At 39.8% G+C, this 26,831-nt stretch overlaps 1 protein-coding gene across 7 annotated transcripts in view; it reads left to right on the top strand.

The window, feature by feature from the left end:
- RALGAPA1 (Ral GTPase activating protein catalytic subunit alpha 1) overlaps window positions 1-26,831 on the top strand; it is a 5,382,632-nt gene that overhangs the window by 2,520,124 nt on the left and 2,835,677 nt on the right. For all 7 annotated transcript variants that reach the window (XM_044074134.1, XM_044074135.1, XM_044074129.1 and 4 more), the window contains exon 16: window positions 12,786-12,947. In XM_044074134.1, coding sequence (XP_043930069.1) covers window positions 12,786-12,947 — 162 coding nt within the window. The remainder of the gene's footprint in view (window positions 1-12,785; window positions 12,948-26,831) is intronic.

The following is a 26,831-nucleotide window of genomic DNA, read 5'->3' as shown; positions in this document are numbered from 1 at the left end:
AAAATTTTTGTTAGGAATTTACCATTTTGTTTATTAAAACATTTGTTAGGAGGATTTACATTTTTGGTCTCCCAGAAAACAGGTGGCTCCTTCCTGGTATTTTAACTTTGTGCTGGAAATTTAACTTTGTCTCCTTTTCAACCAGCTCATCAGACTGAGTTAAATTTAATTGCTCGGAATACTGGTTTTATTGTTCTGACATCTGCAAGAAGAGTGTCTAGGTTGCATTCTCTCATGGTGAGTGAGCCCTTTTTAATCTTCCATAGAGAGAGGGTCTTATTAAAAACCAATCCCTTAGTACCCTAGAAGAGATCCTTAGCTGGCTTTCTATTCAGTTTCCACAAGAAACTATAGCCCTTGGAGATGTCAATGTAGACTGGATAACCTGCACTTCTGTAGACCCTCCCACTCTCTTAAATCTTCATGGTTTTTCTCAAATCATTCAAGCCTCTACCAGAATCAGAAAACCTAACTCCTCGGAAAGCTTATTAGACTGGCTTCTGATAAATAAACACCACCATACTTACGCAGTAGGTACATTACTTATTCCGACTTAAAACTACATCCCCTAACCTAACAATACAAAATGGTCAGGAGTAACAAAAACTTTAACCCTGAAACCTTCCTTTCTGAATTTAATGCTTGCAACTGGTCTACCCTTAAACAACTGCCTCTCGAGTATGCTGTAGCTTACTTCAACTCCAAAGTTCTTGTCTATTTTAGACTGTCATGCTCCCCTAAGATCTACTAGAATAAGCTCAAAACCAGCCCCTTTTCTTTCAAAAGATAACAAGACATAAAAGTACTCTGAAAAATAAACTCTGGACCAAATTTCGTTGCTTTAAAGCTCCTACCGACCAACTTAACTTTAGACAAATAAGGAATGCAACTAAAAAAGCTGTTCTAGTAGACAAAAGGAACTACTACTATAATCTACAACTAGCTAACCAGCAAACTCCTCTAAGGTTCTGGGCAGGAATAAATTACCTCTTAAAGCCTGGTCACTCTCACACCCCTTGTCCCATAGATACTCCCCAAAACAACCCTAAATAAACTGCTGATGCTTTTAATACCTTCTTTTCTGAAACTGTTCAGGCCTTAGCAAATCAACTAACCCCCAATATCTCCTCTCAGTCCACCTCCTCTAACACTTCTTTTCCATCTTTTCTACTGCATCCTGTACCTACATCTCTTATCTGTCCTCTTCTCCAAAAACCTAAGACCTCCTCCCCTTCTGCTGACCATATACCAGCTCAGTATCTAAAAATTGCAGCCAAACCTTTAGCCTATCCCATTTCCATTGTGATTAACAGAACCTTTGTAGAAGGCTTCATTCCTTCCATCTGGAAAATTTCACATATTCCCCTGCACAAAGGTAGTAACTCAACAGAACTCTCCAACTACCGACCCATAACCCTTCTCTCCCCCCTAGCTAAAATCATGGAAAAATGCATCCAAAAGCAACTTCTTAAACACCTATTAAATAACAACCTACTTGCTGTTTGTCAGCATGGCTTTAGACCTTTCCAGAGCATCACTTCAGCCCTCCTTTCCTTCACTGACTGCATCATCAAAAATCAAAATAATAATATTTTCACCTCTGCTCTCTTTATAGGACCTGTCCAAAGCCTTCAATATGGTTAATCACCATATTCTGATTAATTTAATCAAAAATTTTGGACTTGACTCTAGTGCAATAAAGTGGTTTGAGTCTTATTCGCATAACAGACAACAAGCTGTGCTCTGGCAAAATAACTTATCCAACCTCCTCCCCATTACCCTTGGAGTCCCACAAGGCTCTGTACTGGGCCCCCTCCTGTTCTCTATTTTTATAAATGATCTTCACACCACTATTCCCTCTGCAACCTGTATACCATACGCTGGTGATTCTACTTTGATTTGCTCTGCCTCATCCCCCAAAAAACTTTCAGAACAGTTGAAACTTGGTTCCTTAAACGTTGCTTAATCTTAAACCCCCCCCAAAAAACTAACTTTTACTCTTCTCCCCCACCCGTAAATCCTCTCCTCTCAACTTCTCTGTCTTCTGTAACAGTGGTACTGTCATATCACCTGACCCTTCCGCCAGGCTCCTCGGAATAGAGATTTAACAACAACCTATGTTTTGACTCTCACATTAACAACACTATAAAATTAGTTAACAGAAAACTAGGCTCCCTGTATAGAATTAAACCATTTCTTGCACCTCTTGCTAAAACTTGCATTGCCCATTCACATCTGATCTCTACCCTACTTTATGCTTCCCCTATTTACACTAACCTGTCCAAAACTAACCTCTCCAAACTGGCAGTCACTTTCAACAGTATTGCCAGATTTGCCTCTAACTCCACGTTCAGAACTCATTACTGCTTAAACCTTTGGCAATTAGAATGGCTTTAGCTTCAAAATCTGATCTTATTTCATCAGCTCTCCTTAGCCCAAAAAATCCTCTACAAACCCAACAACACCCCTATTCTCAATACTGTTATTACACCATATTGCAACCGCAAAAACCTTCGTTCTTCTAACAAACTTCTTATATCAACATGTAAATCCATTAACCTGGCAGGAGCCTCCTTGTTCTCTAACACAGTAGGAAAGGATTGGAACTCTCTTCCTGACAACCTCACTTCAATCTCCTCTCTTCCCAGCTTTAAATCTCATCTCAAAACTCACCGGATTTGCCCCTGCACTAACCCTGACTAGACTGTCTTTGCTACTAGTATGTTCACATTCTCCTGCGTACAAAGCTTTCCTTTTGCTACTAGTATGTTCACATTCTCCGACATTCAAAGTAGTACTTATCTTACCGTTATGCTACCTCTCTTAATTTTGAACTCCCTCATCCTGTAATTAATTCCTGTTGTATCTGTAATATTCTCTGTATTAGTTTGTTACTTCAGTAATATATGACTGCTCTATTGCATATTTATTTATTATTTTTTCTCTTGTACTTTTTTCTCCCTGAGTGAATTTTTTGTGTGCTATTGTGTACTATTGTATAATTTTTTCTGAGTAAATTCTGTAAATTTGCTGTTTTTAACTGTTTCTCTTGAAGCTTTTCTCCCCGGGCCTCTGCTGAAAATGGACATGTATCCAGTTAGACCAGCCTGGTCAACAAATGTAAACTAAAAATAAAATAAATTTATGCCAAACATTGTTTCAGAATTTACTTTAAATCAAGCCATCAGTCTCCCAGTGTTCTTTCTAAGCCCTCAGAATCATCAAGAAAGGATTCTGCATACTCTGGACATGTATAAGTAGTTCAGCTACTGTCTTTACAGAACTAAGTCCTTTAGAAAAGCAGATTGTCTATTTGTTTCTTATGAGTGGACTAGGAAAGGGTAACCTGTGTCATATTGGAGTATTTTAAGATGGTTGGCCTTACCTGTTGGCTTTTTTGTACCCTCCATGGTAAATTTTATTTATTTATTTTACATTTGTGTACCGGGCTAGTCTAACTGGATGTATTTCCATTTTCAGTAGAGGCCCAGGGAGAAAAGCTCCAGTAGTAGCAAATAGAAATTAAAATCAATATGGTTACATAGTAAATGAAAAGATTTCAATAAAAATACAAGTAATAATAAAATAGGTATTTACACCAGAAAGTGACATATAGTATAAGAGAAATTATTATACATTATGTTACATGAGGAATTTTCAGTACCTCAGCTGAATATAATACACACAGTACATTGATTTGAGTTCACCAGTTACAGTCCTGCTTCCAAGGGGTAAGTAGAAAAATTTTGGTAAATAAAGTGGGAAAAGGAGATATAAGTAGTGAAAGCAGAAGATTAGTCAGGGTTGCTGCAGGGGCATAACCAATGTGTTTTGAGGTGTCTTTTGAGGTTTTGTTTAAAGAGAGGCAAGGAAGAAAGTAAAGTTAGTTAATTTGGTAGTAGGTTCCAGTTTTTTCCTGCTGTGTTAGAAAACAGGGTATCTCCAGCCAAGTTGTTAGGCTTGCTTATGCTAGCTAGAAGTTTGCTAGAAGAGTGTAGTGAATTTAGATTTTTGTAGGAGATTATGAGATTGGAGAATATAGGAGTGCTGTTAGGTTGGTAAAATATCATGTGAGCAATGGTGAGTTGGGAGAATATCAGATGGTTTTGAAGATCAAGCCAGCCTAGCTTCAGTAGATTCAGACAGTGGTGAGTTCTAAAGGAATTGCCAGTGGCAAATCTGATGATGTTATTATAGGAATTAGCTAGTTTGATAAGATTATTTTTCTTTAGGTTAGTATATATGGGTGAGGCGTACAGAAGAGTTGAGATTAAATGGAAGTGAGCAATCTTGGTTTTGGCTGTTAGAGTTAGGAAAGGTTTGATTCTGTATAAGGAGCCTATTTTTCTGTTGACTGTTTTGATGGCGTTGTTTATATGGCTATCAAAATTAAGGTTATTGTCAATAGTAATTCCTAACAATTTTGTGGTAGAGTTGGGGGATATAAGAGTGCCATTATTGGAACTGACTGAGAAATCTATGGGGGGGACTTACTGGTGGGTGTAAAGAGTAGGAGCTTAGTTTTTTTAGCATTGAGAAGGAGGCAATGTTTCAAGAACCATGTTTCTATGTTAAATACTTTCTCAGTTAGAGAATGTAGTTCTGATGGGGAGTTTGCTGAGCATATTAGCGTAGAATCATCTGCATATTGAATGCAGGTGTCTTGAGGAATTGCTACATGGAGGTCATTTATAAATAGTGAGAAAAGAAGAGGTCCTAGAATAGAGCCCTGAGGGACTCCAAGGGTGACTGGCAGGAGGGATGATAGATTATTTTCCCAGAGAACTGCATTTTGCCTATTGTTGAGGTAGGACCTTGAACCATTGAACAGCCTGAGAGTCAAGGGAAAGGGATTCAAGAATGTTTATAACAAGGGCGTGGTTTACTGTGTCAAAAGCTTTTGAGAGGTCAATAAAGGCTGCAGGTGAGATGTTGTTTTTATTCCGATTTCTATTTATGTCATCTGTAAAGGATAATAGGGCAGTTATGGTACTATGTGATGGCCTAAAGCCATGATGGCAGTTAGCTATTAATGTTATGTTGAGATAAATGGTTTAATAGTTGACGGTGAATGCATTTCTGCATAATTTTTGCCAAGGGTGATAAAAGAGCTATCGGCCGGTAGTTAAAGTAATCATTTGAGTTACCACCTTTGTGAAGGGGGATAATATGGAAGATTTTCCAGATGTCTGGAATGGTTCCCTCCTTAATGGTTCTATTTATGAGGATGGATATAGGATAGGCAGTTACTTTGACTGCTTTTTGCAGGTATTCAGACGGTAGCTGGTCAGCAGAAGGAGTACAAGGCTTAAGTTTTTGGATGAATTTGTAGATGAGAATGGTAGAGATGGGTTGCAGATGGAATGTTGGTAGAGTGCCAGATATGGTGGTAGGAAGGCTCGAGTTTTCTGGGGTTAGATGACTGGCTAGCAATTGTATGGTCTCTGTGAAGAAAGTATTGAAGGCATTGGCAGTTTGATGGGGGGTATTTAGATCAGCCCCTAGTGGGGTAGGTGTACGAGAGTGCCCTGGTAGGAGGAGTTTATTGATACTAGATGAGAACTTCTGAGGATTATTTTGGTGAGTTTGCTGTAGTTTACAGTAGTAGTTCTTTTTGTCTGTAAGTATTGCCTTTTATGTACTATTTTTCAACTGTCTAAAATTTTGTTGCTCAGAGTTATTTTTGGTAGCTCTCCACTTAGCCCAAGACCTGTTCCTAAGCAAAATTATCTGTCTGGTTTCTTTAGAAAGCCAGAGGGCTAGTTTGGACTTCATTCTGATAGACCGTTTAGGTGCATGCTTATCAAGGATCACTAAGAATTTAGAGTTAAGATGCTTAACAGCCTCAAGAAGTGGGAGAGTTTGTAGAGGGTTCCAGTCACAGGCACGAAGTTCATTTTGGAATAATACTAGGTTAAAGTGTTTGTTGGTATGTGCAATCCTATACGTCGTGGGTTTGGAAATGTCATTTTTTTGCCTTATAATGTAGGTCAAAGTATGATCACTAAAGTCATCTGGCAGAGTTCCTACCTTATAAGCTTGTTGATGTCTGTAAGTATCCAATCTAAGGTGCTCTATTTTTTGTTTGGTTTGTTGATTCTGGTTGTGGAGGTGATTGTTTGACTAAAGCCATGAATGTTGATATGAGAGGTATGTTTATCAGCGTTGATACCTTTCCAGTCAGTATTAAAATCACCTAGTATTATTGTTTCTTGTGGGTAAGATGAGGACACTCAGCTATTATTCTTTTGTACTGCTATTATCACCAGGAGGTAGGTAGATACAGATGATATATAAAGATTTACTAGGGTTGATTTGAAATCTGGAGATAAGGACTTCTGGTCCTCTGCATATACCTTTACAATGCATTACAAACTGAATTTATTTTTCAGGTCCAGGACTGGCTTTGCTGGGACCATTCTCCAGGGGCTCTTGGATCCTTAACCTTCCTCCTCCCATGTAAGACGGGCTTTGATAATCAACCCATATAGCCAAAAAGCTACTGCAGATGTAGAAATGATGAACATAGTACAGTTGTATGAGGTGCACTTACCATAACAATACATGTTCAAATTCCTCACTGCTGCAGTAGCTGCACCCACTCAGCATCCACATGCATCTGTTTATAGTTAGCGGTTTGGATATAAAGTTATTTATTTACTGTTCATATATTTTACACACACTTTCTCTATGGGCAAGAAAGTTCTGAAGATCTTTTCACTGTGACTGATGATTTTTCTCCTTTGAACTGCCCAATCAGCAGTCAAGAGTGAAGAAGTGTGAAGGAGCCAGAGCTTTGTGAATCTGGTCTGTTTTATCTTACTCAGGGTACACCCATATAACCAAAAGACTACTGCAGCAGTGAAAAATTCAAACATCTACTGTTACATTAAGTACAACATGTATAACAGTACTTTCTCCACATCCTGTTGGTGGTGTCAGATAATCTTGCCGGCCTCTGTCTGATCTCTTTGTTTTCTGATAGTGGAAATGATGATGGCCACTAGCACATCTTCCTGTGATGGGTTTGAGGTAGATTCACATTCAGTGGAATATCAGACCTCTTTTCAGAATAAGAAGTGCACTCTGGTTAATCAAGCCACAGGAAGTCTTTGGTGGTTAATATGAAAATCTGAGAACATAAACTGCTTTAGATTGCATCTTGTATTCTTCCTGGCATGGACCCTGCAGTTGCCAGCTAGTTTCTCCACTGGCAAAATTCTTCAGTTAAGTTTGAGCTTGTTATTGTATGTGACATTAACACTGACTGGAGTTTCTGTAATGATAGTCTTACTCATGCTAAGTGCTTTTTGGTCTCTGACATTTTTCTACTTTTTGGCTACCTGAAAGGATGAAATCTGTGGTTTTGAAAGCATTCCTGAATATATCCATATCTGAGATCATGGCTGGCAGTATTCGTGATCACCATCCTTTATGTTTTGCGAGGAAACTTTCAAAAATTGCTAAACCAGTATTTTATTGCTGATCAAAAAAGGACAGTTTATATGCTGACTCTTTCAAGAATGTTTTCTTGACAGCTGATTGGTTGCCCCTCCTAGAAATGCTACTAGATAATGCCATTTCTTTCTTTAACTCCAATTTCTTATCCATACTGGATAGACTGACCCCGATGCTTCTCAAATGATCTGCTCAGTAATTCTCCCTTGGATTGCATAAGAAAATTAAAGCTTTTTAAATCGAGACCACCTGTAGTCTGAGCATTTCTGCACAACAAAGACTGAGTGAGATTCATGAAAACAAGCAGTGTAAAGTTTGTCATTGCAAGCAGCCCATACTGTCAAAACTGACACCTTCATAGCAGTAATCCTGAAGTACTGTGGTCAGCTGTCAATCATGATTTACATTTTGGCCATAATGGTGTACCATTGTCTTTCCTACATTTCAAAGTCTGTATGATCCCATTAAAAAAATCTAAGGTGCCAAGAGTTTTATACTAATAACCAGCACATCAAAATCAGGCCAGTACTGTTGCAAAATTCCTCAAGAAACTAAAGACATAGTCTCCTTCCCTTGACATACTCCTTCCATAATTTATTTAAAAAATCACTGCAAAGGCAATATTTAATCAAACTCCTGCTTTAATTAGTAGGTCTGTAAAGGAAGGTCAAGTTCATGGTGTCTGGAAATAAGCATCGATTCCCCCTTTATAAAGGTGATCTTTCAGCAGAGTTAAATAACTTTTACCCCTTAGCCACAGACTTCTCAACTGCACCCTATTTTGGAGGAGTATTCCTATTTTCAGGCCTAATTTGCCTCTCCACATAATATACCTATTTTTGGGGGTATATTGCTGTTTTCAGTCTTGGTTTATCCCTTCACACAATTTTCTGAGTCCCTCTATCAGGTAAGAGTTTTGAAAGTGTTTGGTACATAGAAAACCGCACTACATGACCAATATACTAAAGGCACCAGTAATGTAAAGAAAAAGGGCCTACAACTTTACTCTTTTTTCAGTAGCAAAAATAACTGGCTGTGTTAGATAGATCTTTGCAATGTTGTTCGTCTATAGATCTTGCTGTGTGCTTTGATAATATGCTTATATTTTCACATCATTTTTGTCCATCTCAATTTTTTTAAACTTGTATTCAGTTTAATCAGATGTTATGTTAATTATGTGCCAGAAACAGTTTCTTGATTTAGCAAACTCTGTGAAGCATGTCTGCAGAAGGTCATTCAGGACTGTTGGTTGATCCTGAGATGGAATTTGGAATTAGGAACTTGGTGTGACTGAAATTCCTTAGCAGCAATGTGATCTGTTGGTGGCTTATAGCTAGTCATGAAGTGTTAATTAAGCAATAAGGATCATACTGTGAATTTACAGTTTGAACACCAACTCTAGTCTGTTGCCCATTGTACAGTATGAGTAACAAGGATAGGAGCTGTGGACAACCATGGAAACAGTCCCGAGTGTGTTCACTTCAAGGCAGTTTGCACCCTTTCATAAAGGATGTCGTCATATAATCTTAGAATGGAATTAGACAAGACTACTTACTCATAGGAGAAAGATAGGAATTATATTTAGATATTTTCTGTATAGCTTTGATACTGTAAACTTGTCCCTTTGCCTAGATTACCAACTAGCAGCATGCACATGTTAAATGAGAGAACTCTGTATTGAGCAATACCCTACAGTAGAAATGGTAAGTAGAAGTGGAGTTAAACCCCAAAACTGTCCTTTGAGTGCATCCAAAGAGGTAGGCTACAAACAACTCATGGCCTGTTCTAGAGACCCAACAGTCAGTGTTCAACTACTTTAAAAGGGCTGATCAACCATGTCAGAAGCTGCAGAGAGGTAAAGGAGGATCAGTGTTAAAGAAAGCTTTTGATCTTCAGTCACAGGAGAATCTTAATATACTTGGGTGAGTGCAGTCTTAGTGTGTTGGTGTGCCTTGAAGACAGAAATACAGTCCAGATTCTGTGAAATGAGGATCCATGCTGATAGTTCACTTTTCTTGATGACATTCCCAGCAAAGAGAAGGGTTTGAGATAAGGTGGTGGTTGTATAGAATGCCTGGAACCATAATGGAGTTCTTGATGACATTCCCAGCAAAGAGGAGGGTTTGAGATAAGGTGGTGGTTGTGTAGAATGCCTGGATCCATAGTGGAGTTCTTGAGAATCTGCATAATTAGGTCCTCCTTTAAAGTAGATAGATTCCTCCGCGACAATTTTGCAGTTCTAATGTAAGTGGACCAAGCATGACATAACTAGCCTAGTTTTTCCATAGTCCAGCCCAGATGTAGTGCAGCACAAATATGAAAGCTTTACCATGAAATTCTTAAAGTTAAGGACTTTAGACTTATCCCGTATCCTTTCTGGAAAGCCATTCTGAAAGAAAACTGCAGACGCACAATGTGTGCTCCCAGGAGTGTGTCCTACTGAATGGAGTCTATTTGTCTGCAAGACATCGAGTGGCTAATTCATTGTTGTATGAAGTAAAAGCCTTCTGAGTGATCATACAAGTTGAACTGTGTGGTCTGTCTGTGACTCACAACCGTTTAGGCAGTTTGTCACAACAGAGATCTTTCCTGGACATGTAATGAGCCTTTTAACAGATCTTTAGCAATGTCATTTTGTCCTCAGCAGATTGGTATGTTTTCATTTCTTCCCTCCTTCGTACAAGAAATGCTGTATCAAGGCTTCCTCAGTCCAGTACAAATGGAGTGCAGACCAGTATTGAACTGATCCATGTCCTTAGTCAAATAGCTGTTGTACAGTGTAATCAGCAGTTCAAATGTGTCTGCATGCATTCCCATATGAACAAGATGAGGACTGGAGATTAATATTGGTAGTGATAGGTAATTTCCTTTACTCAACATGTTCAATATCTGGAAGGGTGAGGCAGACCAGTTGGAGATCTGACAAGCCCATGAGTTTACAGTTACTGATCCAACATGAAGTACCATGTCCAGTGAATGGTCTTACTTGTAGGAGACAGTAGTAACTACACAAACAAATCCAAAATCTTTTGTTGCGGATGTAGAAATCCTTAACAGAATCCACACACTTTCAATATGAGATGTTGGGAGCTGCACAGAAAAATCTAGTTCGTGTGAACTAGCATAGAGTGCTTAACAAAGTCCTGGAGGTGTTTTTCAAGAGGGCCATCAAATTTCCAGGTGTGCAACAGACAAGAAGGCCTTTACAGTTTGTTTCTACTCCAGTGCAACAGTTGATATTTTCTCTGCAGGAAATTTGGACCAAATTCAGTATCATTTTTTTCCATATATGCTTTTCCCCTCCATTTGATCTTTTCATCAGCTCCTCTGTCACATTGTAAGCTGTTCATGTCCCCGTCCTTGCCAGCACTTCATTGAGAGTGAGAACATACTATAGGGAATGTTATCCAGGCAGCATGGAGATGTTTTTGCCAGTATTTCAGCAGAAAGGGCATTTTTTGTCCCTTATCCTGTCCATGGTGGCGGACATGAGCACCTTTATCACCATGGGGGATGTCTTATGCACTTTCCCCTGTTTGTGTGCTTATACATACAGTGGATATAAAAAGTGTACACACCCCTGTTAAAATGGCAGGTTTTTGTGATATAAAAAAATGAGACCACAATAAATTATTTCAAAACTTTCCCCACCTTTAATGTGATGTATAAACCTGTACAATTCAATTGAAAAAACAAATCTGTTAGGAGAAAAAAATATAAATAAAAAAGTACAATAAGCTGGTTGCATAAGTGTGCACACCCTTACACTAATACTTTGTTGAAGCAACTGTTGATTTAATTACACCGTTCAGTCTTCTTGGGTAGGAGTCTACTAGCATTGCACGTCGTGACTTGGCAATATTTGCCCACTCTTCCTTACAAAAGCGCTCCAAATCTGTTAGATTGCTAGGGCATCTCTTGTGCACAGCCCTCTTCAGGTCACCCCACAGATTTTGTATTGGATTTAGGTCTGGGTTCTTGCTGGGACATTCCAAAACTTTCGTTTTCTTCTTGTGAAGCCATTCTTTTGTTGATTTGGATGTATGCTTGGGGTCATTGTCATGTTGAAAGGTGAAATTCCTTTTCATCTTCAGCTTTCTAGCAGACACTTGAAGGTTTTGGACCAAAAGTGACTGGTATTTGGAACTGTTCATAATTCCCTCCTGCTTGACTAAGCTCCAGTTCCAGCTAAAGAAAAGCAACCCCAACGCATGATACTGCCACCACCATGCTTCACCGTGGGGATAGTGTTCTTTTGGTAATACGAAGTGTTGTTTTTGCACCAAACGTACCTTTTCATATTGTGGCCAGAAAGTTCAACCTTAGTCTCATCAGACCGCAACACATTTTCCCACATGCTTTTGGGAGACTTGATGTATTGTTTTGCAAATTTTAGCCGGGCCTGGATGTTTATCTGTGTAAGAAAAGGCTTCCGTCTTGTAACCCTACCCCATAGCCCAGACATGGAGAATACGCGAGATTGTTGTCACGTAGTATGCAACCAGTACTTGCCAGAAATTCCTGCATCTCCTTCCCTGACCAGTTTTCGTCTTGTCTTTTCATCACTTTTAGAGGGACGTCTTTTACAAAGTCATTGTCTCATATTTTCTCCACTTTTTGATGATGGTCTTCACTGTGTTCCATGCTATATCCAATGCTGTATACATTTTTTTGTACCCTTCTCCTGACTGATACCTTTCAACAATGAGATCCCTTTGATGCTTTGTAAGCTCTTTGTGAACCATGGCTTTTGCTGTAACAGGCAACTGAGTAAATGTCTGGAAAATCCTACTAGGACAGCTGAACTTTATTTGGGGTTAATCAGAGTCCCTTTAATTGATGGCAGGTGTGTACCCAAGAAGGCTGAATGTTGTAACTAAATCATAAGGTGCTTCAACAAAGTATTATTCTAAGGGTGTGCACACTTATGCAACCAGCTTATTGTACATTTTTCATTTTTTATATTTTTTTCCCCTAACAGATTTGTTTGTTTTTCAGTTGAATTGTACAGGTTACAGGCCACATTAAAGGTGGGAAAAGTTTTGAAATTATTTATTGTGGTCTCATTTTTGTGCATCACAAAAACCTGGCATTTTAACAGGGGTGTGTACACTTTTTATATCCAGTGTACATGCTATGAGAGCTGGCCTCGCCAGCTTGGGATTATCATTTGCCCCCTTGTTTGAGACGTGGACTTGTATTTGTGCAGATAAGTATATTAATTTTGAGGCTAAAGTCTTCTAGCTTTAATTGTCACACAAACACAGCCTCAGCTGTTATTGTAAGCATTCTGTATTTTATGAAATCTAACTTCTGTGCCTGTTTAGGAGGTGGTCATGATTTTCAGAAGTCATCTGTTGAGAAGTCCTTTTCCAAAGGTTGGAGTCGTGATCAGCCTGTACAAGCTTTAATGCGGCAGAGAAGTGCTACAACCACTGGATCACCAGGAACTGAGAAGGCACGAAGCTTAGTACGGCAGAAAACAATAGGTATGCATATGTACTCATAAACTGCTTTATAATTTATGTAATGCTCACAGCTTTTTTTTAATTATACTGAATTATGTCTACTAAAATGCCATTAAAAAAAAACATTCAATAAGCAAAGTATTTATAAAATGAGCAAATAATTGGAATTTGTAAGGACTCTTAAATATAGGTTTACTGTTGAGAGAAATCTTTTCCCAGTATCGAGAATTGCAACATGTGGAGTTTGTTCTTTGACAGCTGCAGTCTTAATTTGAATTTAATTGGAAATAACTGATTTGAAGGTTAGCTAATGAGAAGAAAGATCACGGAGATGCATACTGTGACTGTTACTTGACTGCCTTCTGAAAGTGTTCAGATTATAATATGGCTAGAGAAGTGCAAACCATTCACTATTTTTTAATGAAGCATCTGTAAGCGTAGACATCATCCAGTTAGCCATGTTACATGTGACTTCAAAGTAGCACAAATAGCAGATAAGATGCTGTTGCTGCTGGATAATGTCCATACCTTCATAAGCACTTCCCATTAAACTTGCACTTTCTTAGCGCATCTCGTGGAAGGTATGAGATACCAAGGAAAGTGGTGATGAATTGACACAGCGTCTGTTAGAAATTACGACAGGTGAATGCTAGCCAAATGACACAAGAAATAGCATAATACTACAACACATTTGAACTGGTGTGCTACGTTTGATGGATATTTGTTTTTCTTGAATCTTTTCAAAACCAAGAAATCCATATGTGATCAGAGTTGTTAGTTGTTAAATGACTTGCTCCTAGATGGAAAATTAACATATATTGCTTTCAGACCAAAGCTTGATATGCTGAAATTATGTTGTAACTGCAACATCTGATGGTTACTTGCTAGCAACTCCAGTTTCTGCAGTGATTTTGCAAAATCATTGTGGAAGGTTTTGCTGTGTTGTACTAACTAACATTTTTTTCTGGTGAAATACCCTTACTGTAGGGGGTGGGGGGGGGGGGGCTCTACCTGAATTATGGAGAAAATTTACTTTGTTGTGGGAGGAAATCTTTATATGAAATCTAAAGCATTGGTTAAAAAGCTGCATTTTCTTGTGTGATTGTGAGGCAAGAGGTTTAGATTAATGAAAAAATATTTATGAAGTAAGCTTTAATAATAATGAATTAGGAATATTTTTTTTCAGAAAAAATAATTATGAACTGATAAGTGTCAATTGCTCTGTTTCTGTTTTGAAAATTGTTTTATGTTGGAATAACCTTGCACTAGTAGGTCAGATCCATATGGTTTTCTTCAGTCTTCCCACAACAGCATGTTTCTGTGTGTATTTAATGCAAGTCACAGTTAATGAAGTGATTAACGTGTAAAATGGGTCAGAAGCTTTTTATACTTTTAGAGCTACCTCCATCACTACCTTCCTGCACATTTCCTTGGCATAATGCTTTTTGTTTTCACAAGTTATTATGATCTTTTCTTTTCACAGTACATTCTTTTATGTGTTCTTGTAGCGATCATTAAAATAATTCAAGTCATTGTGGTGACTATATTTTGTACCATGTTGAAAAAACAGTTTGTGTAACTATACCCAGCTCTCTCCAAGGTTGTGTGACTTTGGATGAAGTTATATTAAGTACTATAGGGAACAAAGGTCCCAACAAGGAGGTGGGGGTGAGGTGAAGGGTGGTTTTCCTCCCATTTCACAGACGGTGCTGCTATTTAGTGTAATTAAAATTCTTAAAAATCTTAATATGCCTGCAAGATTACATACGCATGGTAGATGTCACAAATGCCATTGCTTGTTTTCATTTTTTTTTTTATCTCTGATCTTTTCTGTTATTTACAACTGTTGCAGATTTTTGGGGATCCTGAGATGGCATATGAATGGATGGTGGCCCTGTATTCCATAACTGTTCAAGATGGATCCCTGTTAATAACGTATTGCTATCATACTGTGAAGTCATACATGGATAAGATGTCCATGCCATTGATACCCAAGATGTTTGTTGAACATGTCAGTCCACTAGTCCATTGGCTTTTCATCTGGTGTAGCCTGTGAATGCAACCTTAGACCATAACAAGTCTAGTATTATTTCTGACTTTTTCTGCATGATGTTGATTTTGCATTTATAAAGGAGACTTGGCTGGATGGGAATTTTTCTGCATCTGCCTTCTTCTGTTTTGTCAGGCTGCTGCTTAGCCCCTTCAGATGATTGCTGTCGACTGGAGTCTAGTTCTTTTAGTTTGGTTTGTGTTTGTGTGGTGTGTGTTTGACTGTATCTGGTCCACTTTTAACTGAACACTTGACAGGAGTAATGGTAAGTACCCTTGATCTAATGTTGTCAGTTTTCATTCATTCCTCAACAGTTGGATGCAGATCCGATTCGGCCATTACTATAGCTCATGTTGACCATAACATTCTCAACCTTCTGCCTTACCTACAATGCATCAACCTCTAACATACTTCAGATCTCGTTTGCTGCCTTCACAAAATAAACATGGTCATCTGAGCTCTCGAGCTTATTTTCAGATAAGTGCATTTTTCTTGGCTATTTTTTTTATATATTTTTTTCTTACACTTGATGTATTCATTATATGTACACCATGGCTGGTATTTTCATAGATTTTTTTCCTTTTTCTATTTAACTTTTTCTTTACACTTTTCAGTATACTCTTGCACACCATTGCTGGTACTGGCTCCTCCTTTGCATTATTTCTCTTGTCTTTAGAAAAGAGTTTTTTTTTAATCTATTTTTCTTCCTTCCTGTTTTTGAAGATGTCTGAAAAAGGCCCTACGCAGTTTAAGAAACTGAAAAAATGGGGTCATAAGCTTCTGCTCTCAGACGCACATGATTTGTGCGTTTGCCTGGGCCCAGACCACCTGAACATAGATTCTTCTGTTTGTAAGAATTTTAGCCAGCAAGCTATCGCTGATCATAAGAACAAGTTGATATTAAAAGGTTTGTTATCTCCTGCCTTATCTGAAGCATTTACTGGGGCTCAACCCCCTGAAACTATTTCCAAGGAGACCATCTAGATCTTCCACTTCGTTGTTGAAGGAACCGCCATATAGAAGCCAGCACTTGGATCTCCAAAATCTTTTTCGGATCTGAGTTCGTTGGATCCAAGGATTTTTCCAAGAACTCTATATTCACCAGCCATTGACCTGGTGCCGTCTAGGGTCCCATCTCCTTCTGTAGCTTCCTCTTTTTCTTCCTGGAGTCTCACCGAAGCCGATGTGGATAGGATGATGACATTTCTCTTGGCACAGTTACAGATGGGGGTTCTCTTGGCTCCTACCCTTTTGGGTCAAGGAAACCTTGGTTTGCTCTGCCCTTTCACTATCGGCTTATTCTCCGATCCATCTGTCCATTTCAGAGCCCTTGGATCAGAGTTTACCAAGACCATCTGGGTCAGATCTGAGAACAGTTTTATCCTTAGATCTGAGGATTTCTGTCAGTGCTCCGACTGCAACAAGATTGGAGCGGGATGATTCTTGGAACTGTAGCATCCATGCTGGTCAGAGATGTTGGAGTTGACTCCGAAGTTGTTGGAACCATCTCTGCTCCTCTGAGCCTCGGCATCGGACAGCTCAGGTGGAATGTCTTTGAGGGGGAAGCGTGACTGTACGGCTCCGTTGGCTTCCTTGTTACTGGGATGTTATGCTTTTGAGGTGGTGGAGAGAGTTTTCTCTGCTTCAGCAGGATGGATGGTCTCTCCCCCTCCCAGATCTCCCTTCAGAATCTCATGTGTTTCTGCACCTTGAACCTCAACATTCGACTCCACAGGGACAGCCACCCCAAACTCTCCAGGCTACCCAGCAGGGTATCACAATCTCTTCTGATACTTCTCTGGAGCATCCCACTGAAGTACCACCTAGGAAGAGAAAGTGCAAAAGGAAGCACTTGTATTCCCCACAAGAATCTTTCACTGAAGATATGGATTTTGATGAAGGTGAGGAATCCCCAAGATCACCACCAGAAGACGTCTCATTTGGATCCTTAAACAAAGGGGTGGCTGGTCATCTGACAGTCCTTCTGCAGAGAAATAGGTATTCCTGGAGGTGTTTGGATCTGGCCCATCTACGTCCTGGGTGACTCCGTCTGCTGATAAGGTCATTAATTTGATCTGTAAGCGAGTGTGGAAGGAGCCTGACTAGGTTGAACCTATCCGAAGAGACCGGATCGGATTCTGGTACCACCTTCAGGAAGGGAGTTTTGGAGTAAAAGAGTATCTGTAAGTGCTATGGTTGTGGCAGTGGCCACTAAGAACAGCTTGCAGAACAAAGTTCCAGTGTTCATCCCCCTAACAGAGAGTCTAAGGCTTTGGACAGATTCAGGGAAGTGGGTATATGCTTCAGTGACTTTTGCCTTCAGATTGCTGAACTACATGGCACGCTTTACAAGACACCAGAGGGACTTGATTAAGGAAATGTCAAAATCCCTTTTTTGGGACCATTACTGCTGAGACTCAGGCTTCTGTGGCCTCACAGTTGACAACCCTTTAGTCCATCTCAAATTCGTTCATGAGGCTTATCTCTCATGCAGCAGGGGGTACCACAAGTGCAGTGGGTTCAGGCATTTCCATTAGAAGCATGCCAGGATGCACTTGTGTGACTTTGAGGAGCCCTTCAAGTCCTTTCATTAATGCTCCTTTTGACGGAACCTCTTTATTTGGCCCTTAAGTGAAGGACACACTGTCCCGGTATGAGCAGGATAGAAGGACCCTGTCTGCAGATTATTTCCAGAGGTTATATAATTCCCTTTTCCCTTCCACCTCCATCCTCATACAAATTTCCCGATGTTATACCCAGTCAGTGGAAAACAGCAGAAATACAAAAGCTGCTAGAAAAGAGAGTAATCCAAGAGGTCCCACCAGACCAGATAGAAACCGAAACTTGCTCACACTGGAGACCAATTTTGGATCTCAGCAACTTGCGAAAATCAGTTTGACACGCACAGTTTCGGATGGTCACAGTTCAGTCCATTTTGCCCTTTCTGGGCAAGGACGACTGAATGTGCTTGATAGACCTTCAAGACGTACTGTCACATAAAAATTAACTTGACAGTCTAAAATGGCTAGTAGACAGTCATTACCAGTTCAGAGCCATGCCCTTTGGTCTCAGCACAGCCCCCAGGATATTCATAGGTGTGTACCAGGCTAATGGCCCTGGAGCCCTTACAAGCCTAGCCCATAGGATTACCCTGGCATCATGCCACTCAACCTTAGTTCCTAGTGCCTCTGTCTAGTAGAGCCACTGGAGTGATCCCTGGGATGAATTTTCTATTTCCCATCCACTCATCAAGATTTCTCTTGAAGAGGGCCAGTGAGGTGCTCTGATTGACATGTATGGGAAGTCTATTCCATAGCATGGGCAGTCTCTGGGTTATGAACCTGTCCCTCCAGCATGTTCTGTTGATTGTGGTAATATGGTTGAGGTCTCTGGAGCATGTGGTGCAGTGGGATTGGGATTTTTTTGATGTAACATTTCTAACAGAGCTGGGTCAGGCATGGCTTTGTATGTCAAGCAGAGATCGCCTCTAAGTAGGCGATATGAGACAGAGAATAGTTGGAGGTTTTTGAGTCTTTCCATATAGGACAAGTTTTTAAGGCCTAGGATCCTCTTTGTGAGGTACTTTTGCGGCCTCTCCAGTTGTTGCAGGTGTCTAGTGAGGTACATGCCAAATGGGGCATTGTACTCAGTGATTGGCCTAATGAGGGAAGAGAAGAGGAAGACAATGACCTCTTTCTTCCTGGATGCAAAACCCTTAGTAATGAGATGTGCCACATAGAAGGACTTTCTGACCACAGTGGTAACGTGGTGGTCAAAAGAGAGGTTGCTGTCAACCTGTGTTCCCATATCTCTTGTAACGCCTTCTTTGTTCAGTGGACTACCATCAGTGTGGTAATTCAAGGGAACTGGGTTTTTCCCAAAGGGATGAAGGCACATTTTTTGGCATTGAGCTTAAGGCCATGGTTCTGACACCAGTCGTCGTTCTCATTGAGGCCTTTCTGTAGGATGTCAGTATCACTTGGGAAGTTAATAATAGCTCCCAACTTGCAATCATGTGCAAACTTTGTCAGCCAGAGTCCCTTCGTGTTGGCCTGGACTTCAGAGAAGTAGATACCAAGCAGGACAGTACTCAGGACTGAACCCTGTGGGACTCCACTCGTGACTGGTCGGCATTCTGACTTGGAATCAGCTACTTTCACACTGTGGGTTCTATCTGTGAGCCAGTTTGCAACTCACCTAGTGATGTAGGAGTTGATGCCTAGCTTAGTAAGTTTTTTCTATGGTTCCTGAGTGGGGAAATGGTATCAAAGGCCTTGGCCAGATCAAGGTAGGCTGTATGAACCACCTTGCCTTCATCCACAGCTCTGGTGACTGACTCAAAGAAGTCGACCATGTTGAGCAGGCATGATCTACCCTTCACAAAACCAAACTGTGTAGGATCCAGAGTTTGGAGATTCCCTATATCCTTGTTTATTAGGTCCTTGATGATGCATTCCATAGCTTTTGCATATCAGACTCGTCAGGCTAATGGGGCGATAGTTCCCAGGGTCTGTAGTCGCTCCTCCTTTGTGGAGAGGGATGGCTGTAGCAGTGCGCCATTCGGTAGGGACAAAGCCTGAGGTGAGGCTGTGATTTAACAGGGCACACAGGTGAGGTGCCAGTTCACTCTGTAGTTCATGTAGAACACAGCTAGGGATACTGTCCGGTCCCATAGAAGCTGTATTCTTGGCTTTGGACAGTGCTATTTTAACCTCTGCAGCAATATTACTGGGTGCCTGGCAATCTACTGGTATTGTGATTGGTCCTTTGGGGGGGGGGGGGCAACATTAGCACTGAATCTGTCCGCCAGTATATTTGCAATATCTGTTGGCTCAGTATAGGAGGTACCATTGTGCAATAGCTCAGAGCAAGTCTGGGTATTGCCATGGAGATTCTTTACATAACTATAGAAGGCCTTGTGGTTGTCTGTACTATCTGCTGCAATTCTGTTTTCATAGCTAGCTTTAGAGGATTTAATGAGGGATCTCAACCTTTTGTTGAGGCTGATAAGGGAGTTTTTCCAGTCTTGGGACTTCACCTTATTCCGCATCAGTTTCCTCCTTCTGTTGTAGAGTTTGTTTATGGCAGGAGACCACCAGATTGGATTCCTTTTTTTTTTTTGAGGAGAGCGTCTTAGTTCTTTTGGATATGGCGAGTTCCATGCATTTGTGTACATGTTCGTACAGTGCATTGGTGTATGATTTGACGGTCATGCAACTCTTCTCCATTTGCATGGGTGCGTTGAAGTTAGCCACCTCTGTTTTTAGAAGCCCAAAGTTAGCTTTGGAGAAGTTTTTCATGGTGTTCACCAAATGCATGGTACTGGTGGCAGCTTACTTGAGATGACAAGGATTCCTGGTGTTTCTATATCTAGACGACTGGCTTTAATACCAACTTGACCAGGCATAAGAGCGAGAGATTAGGTACTTCAAACTTACACCGTTCTAGACATTACCATAAATTACAGCAAATCTCTGAACCTTCTTAGATTCTGGAGTTTATAGGAACAATTTTCAATGCTGTATTAGTAACAGCTTCTCTTCCTCTTGCAAGAGTACAGGCTATCAGATTCCAGGTCAGGAAGATAATTCACAGTACAGCAGTTACAGCACGATTGATTCTACAAGCCCGAAGGTCAATGTCATCTGCCATAATTTTAGTTCCTCTAGCAAGAGTCCGCATGAGGATTCTTCAGTGGCTGCTGGCAACTCAGTGGTTGATTCTTTCAACTCATATCAATCTAAATAAAAGTCACTCAAGCATGCAGAAGTTCTCTTTGGTGGTGGATTTGATCAGATCAAGTTCTTCAAAGGCGTCCTTTCATTCTCCCTCAGCCCAAGGCCATAGTGACCAAGGACGCATCCCAGATTGGGTGGGGGGACACTTTCTGGGGAAAACAATCCAAGGCACCTGGTCCCCTGAAGAGGCCAACATACATATCAACATCTTAGAAATGGGAGCAGTGCTCTTAGCGTTGCAAGCATTTCAAGACTCTCTTCCCTCTGGAACGATTGTGATTCAGACGGACAATATGTCGGTAGTCTGGTACATAAACAAGGAGGAGACAGGTCTTACCCCTTGTGCTGAGAAGCCCTCAGAGTGTGGCAATGGGTGATCTCTTCCTTCCACTTTCTGATAGCAACACACATCCCAGGAAAGTCCAGCATGATAGCAGGCAAGCCGAGCAGGTACTTTCTACTACCTCACAAGTGGTCCCTCAATAACAAAGTGGCAAAAATGATTTTTTTCTCAATGGGGGCCAGCCTTGCTGCAGTCTCTTTGCTTCTCCCTTACGCAACAAGTGCAGCAGCTTCTTTGCCCTGATCCCCCCACTGGATTTATCATCAAGGGATGCTGTGCTCCACATTTTGCTCCCCAGCCTCCTGTATGCTTATCCCCTGACTTCTTGATCCCCATATTTCTGCAGAAAGCTGCCAGCTTGAAGAGCAGAATTATCCTCATTGCACTTTACTGGCCTCAACAGATTTGGTTCCCCTTTCTTTGCCCTCATCTAGTCGACCAGCCTTGGATTCTGGATCTGATTTCAGACCTCCTGTCTCACCCGACTGAATGATTCATCCGGATATCTTAAACCTAAAGCTTGACAACATGGTTTGTCCACTTCCTTTAGTAATCAGACAACCTATGCTCTCTTCCCCTCTCCATCATATATTTTTATCTTCCCATAAAGCTTCTTCAAGGAAACTTTACAGAAGTAAATGGAAAAGGTTTATTTTTTGGGCATATCCGAAACATATTGACACTTTTTCAGAGTGTCTTTGAATTTTTGCAACAATTTGTAACAAGTTGGCAGCAATCTTTAACTTCCATATTGGCTTTGAAAATTCTTCCTGGCTTTATCTAAGGTTTGTAAGGCCTTCTTCAGAGGCACTTTTCTACTGACACCACCTTGTAAAGACCCTACTCCACCATGGGACTTGAATTTAATACTGCAGGCCTTAACTCATCCCCCCTTTGAACCAGCAGCAAAATGGGATCTTAAATTTCTGACCTAGCAAAACTATCTTTCTAGTGGCCATTATCTCTGCTACAAGAATTACTGAATTTCAAACATTGTCCTCCAAACCTCCCTACTTGATTTTTCATAGAGATAGAGTAACATTACAAACCAAACCCTTCTTTCCTTCCTAAGATGTTGTCAGAATCCAACATCAACTAGTCTATTAATCTGCCTGTCTTCTTTCCAAAATTTAAAAGCAAAGGAGAATATATGTTGCACGTATTAGTTATTAATAAACAGTTAATTTTTTACTTATATAGGACAAAATAATTTAGAAAATCTTAACTGTTTGATCGGATGCCAAATTAGTTAAATCAATTACAAAAGTATCCTTGGCAAGATGGCATACCGAATGTATACCTTTTGTCTACAATAAATTGAGTATTTCATTACCATAACCTTTGAGCCCACTTGACTGGATCCATGGTAACTTTATCAGTGTTTTTGTCCCGACATTCTATGGATGACATATGTGCAGCTGCATCTTGGGCTAAACCACATACCTTTACTACTCATTACAGACTAGATCTAGTCTCAAGGGGAAATGCACCCTTTGGCTCAACTGTACTCGGGAACATCCTTCCTTAGAGTCCACCCGAGATTTCCGGTAACTGGGGACTGTTGAGGAATGAATGAAAATTTACATTTACGTCAAATAAAGAAGTTACGTAATCACCATAACATTCAATCTGTGTCGTCCGTTTTCATTCTTCAACTCCCCTCTTTCCAACCATTCAAAAATTATTTCTTGAAGAACGAGATCTTTTAAGGAGTCTTCTGATCCTTCCATTGAGCTCCAGATAATGGCTTTCTGTAACCAGAAATTCACAGTAATATTTTAATAATTCTGATTTAGCAAACAAGATCTGAGGTATGTTAGGAGTTGGTGCATTGTGTGTAAGGCTGAAGCTCGTGAGCTTTATGGCCACCACGAGCTGTAGTAATGACTGAGTCGGATTCAAGGTTCGAATATGAACCCAAATGTTGAGGAAGAATGAAAATGGACAACACAGATGCAACATTATGGTGAGTAGTACATAAGTTCAATTTTACTTATCTGGTAGCATCAAGAAGTTTATGCAGAAGCTGGAATTGAATTCCCTTCTCTTACTGTTGATGCTACAGTTGTCTGGGTTGATGTCAAGTTCATTGTTGTTGCAAGGACGTCCCTCCTTATTGTAATATCTTTTTAAAGTCATGCCTTGTATCTTCCAGCTGTGAAAGATAATCCCAAATTGGGCGATGGAGCCACTTTGAACACAACTTGATTTTAGTTTAGTTTGGGGCTCCCCTGTTGAGTCACCTGTTTCTGAAGTCTTCTTTATAATTATTTACAAACAATATTAGTGAGTGATATGATTCCTTTGTTGGGCCTTTTCTTTATGGACTGTGATGCTGACTTTGCAGGTAGACGAGTGGCATCCCGTTAACAGGCTTTCACTAGTGCTGTTAGTCGGCTAACCCCATTTTTTTGTCCATCTTTTATCATCTGCAAGAGAAAGATGGTGCAAGCAAGAGTTCTTTAGCCTCAGAAGTTAAACGTGGAGGTTGAAATGCAGATGCTGATGGAAGGGCTGAGTGGAAGGTAAACTTATGGAGGAGCAGTTCTCTTTCTACAAGTCAGTGATTAAATGTAAATTAGTATTCTTGTCTGGTGAAAGAACTGGAGCAGCTAGCCTTGACATTGCAGATTGTGGACAGTTTATGCAGTCCATGTTATTCTGACACCTGGAAAACATTTTGCTCTTTGGATTGTGTGGTGGTCACTTATTACTTTCCTGATCAAGTTTCCCAGATCTGGCAAGATGTTTCCTTGTTTTCCCCAGTGGTTCTTGTGTTGTTAGCTTATAGGATCCTGCAATTAGGTACTGGACGGTGTTGATTCTTTTGAGATTATGGGCTGTCTGCACCCTTGAATCCTTCTTATTGTGGATTAAACGTAGGCCTTTCAATTTTTACTGTGTTGTAATATTTTAAGGTTGTACAGCCCTCACTAAGGGGACAGGTAATTTTTTTCAAGAGTTCTCAAAATAGTTATTGCTCTGTTCTTAACTCGTTTAATCTGCTGGAGCTCATCAGTGCTAGTTGCTAAATTCATCCTTGTGAGCAGTGTTGCATTCTGTGCTGTTTCAGAAAATCATTTTCTAAAATTTTATCTGAAATACATTTTGATAACCTTGAGTGGTAATAGTCATACAAACAGTATAAACAGAAATCATCAGATAGGACCCCACCGGCTTTAATTTGTGTCTCCGTTCCCTCATATATCCTCCTAATCAACCTTATAATTTTTTTCAAGAAATGCAAATGCTTCCATTGCCCTGCTCACTCTGTCAAATGCTTTCTCTGCATCAAGACTCACAAACAACAATGGTCTTTTCTTACATTCTGCTTCCTTCTGGATCATCAGTATTCTGTTAATGTTGTCAAATGTTTGCCTCCCCTGTTGTTGGTGAGTCTTGATACAGACAAAAGCATTCGATAGAGTAATCTGGAATTTTATGGATAGAATAATAGAGGCATTGGCATTCTCTTTTATAATAAGTTTAATTAAGAGGATATATGAAGGATCGGAGGAAAGAATTAAAGTGGGAGGGTTCCTCTCTGATAAGTTGTGCTTAAATAGAGGAACCAGACAGGTGTGTCCTCTTGCCATTTTATTTGCTTTATATTTAGAGCCATTAGCAAAGAAAATAAGGGAACCAGAGATTCAGTGATATAATTAGTGTGGTAATCAGTAAAGGTGGCTTTATTTGCAGGTGATATTTTGTACCTGATAAATCCAGAAAAGAACATCTCAGTGTTGTGGAACATTCTGAGACAGTTCTGGATTTTTGGGGATTTTTTGGGGATATAAAAATAATGAAGATAAAACACAGTTTATAGCCATAAATTAGGTATCTACACACTGATTGGTTCAGCAATACCCATATGTATAGGGACACAATAAGATGAAGTGTTTGAGTATGGATTTAAAAGGCTTCCACTACAGCAGCTAAAAGTATGTGGATAGAGACCAAACAAGTGATAATACAAAAAAACTGGAAGGTGTTGTTTATGGATAATGGCTAGTGACGTACATGCAGTGAAAATGTTTTTAGTCCCGTTAGTTTTATATATAGGACAAGAACATTTTTTTTAAACCAGATGAGAAGTTGTGGACAATAATTAGTAAAAAGTTGAATTAATTTTTCTGGCTGAGGAACAGGGCAAGAGTTAACTGGAATAAGTTGATCCTTTCAATAGTACAAAGTAGTTTTGGATTACTTGATTTTAAAGGATGTTGTAGAGTTACACTGTTAAGGCTCATATATGTAACATAAGCAGAGAGTTATATTTCAAAGTGAAAAGGGATGATGTTGAGGCAGGGGAAGAAGTTCAAATAATGAGAGAGTGGGATTTTGGATGCAGATCCTTAAGGAGAATAACTGCAGCCATATGGAGTATTGTAATTAGCAGGAAGTATTCTAAGAACTAAGCCAACACGAGAATTGATACAAGAAATGTTGGCAATATAGATTAATACAAGTAGGAGTACAGAAAATAAGCATGGAGGAGACTGGAACTTACTGGAGAAAACTGGCAAAGTAACCAAGGTATTGGGAGTAAATAGTTAGAGAAGGAAAGGTATTAGATTATGATGAGGCCAAGAAGAGATTTGGACTGCCACCTAGAGACTGCCATCTGTACTGGGGATTGATGTCAGAGTATCGATAAAGAGAAAGAGATGGGGAATTCTCAGTTAAATACCTGTTCTGGTATAGTTTTTAGCTGATTCTAGAACAGAAGCTGATGTTAAAAAATGGATAATTAGTAGGGCTTATAAAATATTGCACAGTAGCTATAAGAAAAAATCTGAGGAGGTTGGAATGGTAAGACAGACTGGAAAAGGTATATACAAGGGGCAATGAGAGGAAAAATGTATGGCTCCCAAGTATGCAACAGAGTCCAGAAAGTTTTGAATTTTTGTTTGAAAGTGTTTGTGTAGGTATTTCTATACCCCAAGCAGACTTCAAATAATTTTTTCGCTGGTAGATGGGAAATGTTAGATGTGTGATGGGGGAAGAAATAGGTAACTGGAAATGTATGTTTTGTGAGTGTAATGAGTTGGAAGATTTTAAACATTCCCTGCAGAGCACTCATGTCAGAAATATTGGGTGGCACATGGCTACAACTAGGGAAACTATTACTTTGAGCTGGGCCACAGGATCTCATTTGCTTAGAATGTAGTAAGGCCTTGCTAAGTGTAATTCTTTTGGGTGTCAAAAAGAAATTTTCAAGAAAATGGAAATCAAAGTCTAAACCAGATGTATTTGAGTTATTGAGTATTATAAAAGAGGTAAAAGAACTGGAAGAGGTATGTTTAGAAGAGGGAAGGAGCAAGGTACATAGAAATTAATGGAAATTGTGGGAACAATACATGCAGAATAATGTTGAGGAGGAAGGTGTGGAGGGTTAAGGAAAGGAGAACTGAGCAAATTTTGTAATGTTGGACTGATGGTGGATCTAAAGAAATAAAAGATAGATGATGTGTAAAAATGGTAATGTTTTTTTCTTTTCTGTTAATCTGTGTTTGCATATGTCTTAACTGATAATTTAATAAAGATGTTAAAAAGTCATGTTTGTACAAGTTTCTCAAACACCTTAGTGATTAGGCATTGAATTGAAATGGATTTAAAGTCCTGTGGTGAATTGGGGAGAGTTGTTTTAGGTGTAGGAGTAATAAGAGAGTGTTTAACTGAGGGGTATAATATGTATGTAGTAAGAGGATAGATTCTGTTTAAGAGCTAAAGGTTTTGAAAGAGGTCATTCGCTGGCTGGAGGAATGTGTTTG

Source organism: Protopterus annectens, chromosome 6.part0 (genome assembly GCF_019279795.1).
Source record: "Protopterus annectens isolate FY-2018-M chromosome 6.part0, PAN1.0, whole genome shotgun sequence".
Lineage (NCBI taxonomy): Eukaryota > Metazoa > Chordata > Ceratodontiformes > Protopteridae > Protopterus > Protopterus annectens.
The sequence above is the reverse complement of the archived record's forward strand: the minus strand, read 5'-3'. Positions and strand labels throughout refer to the sequence as shown.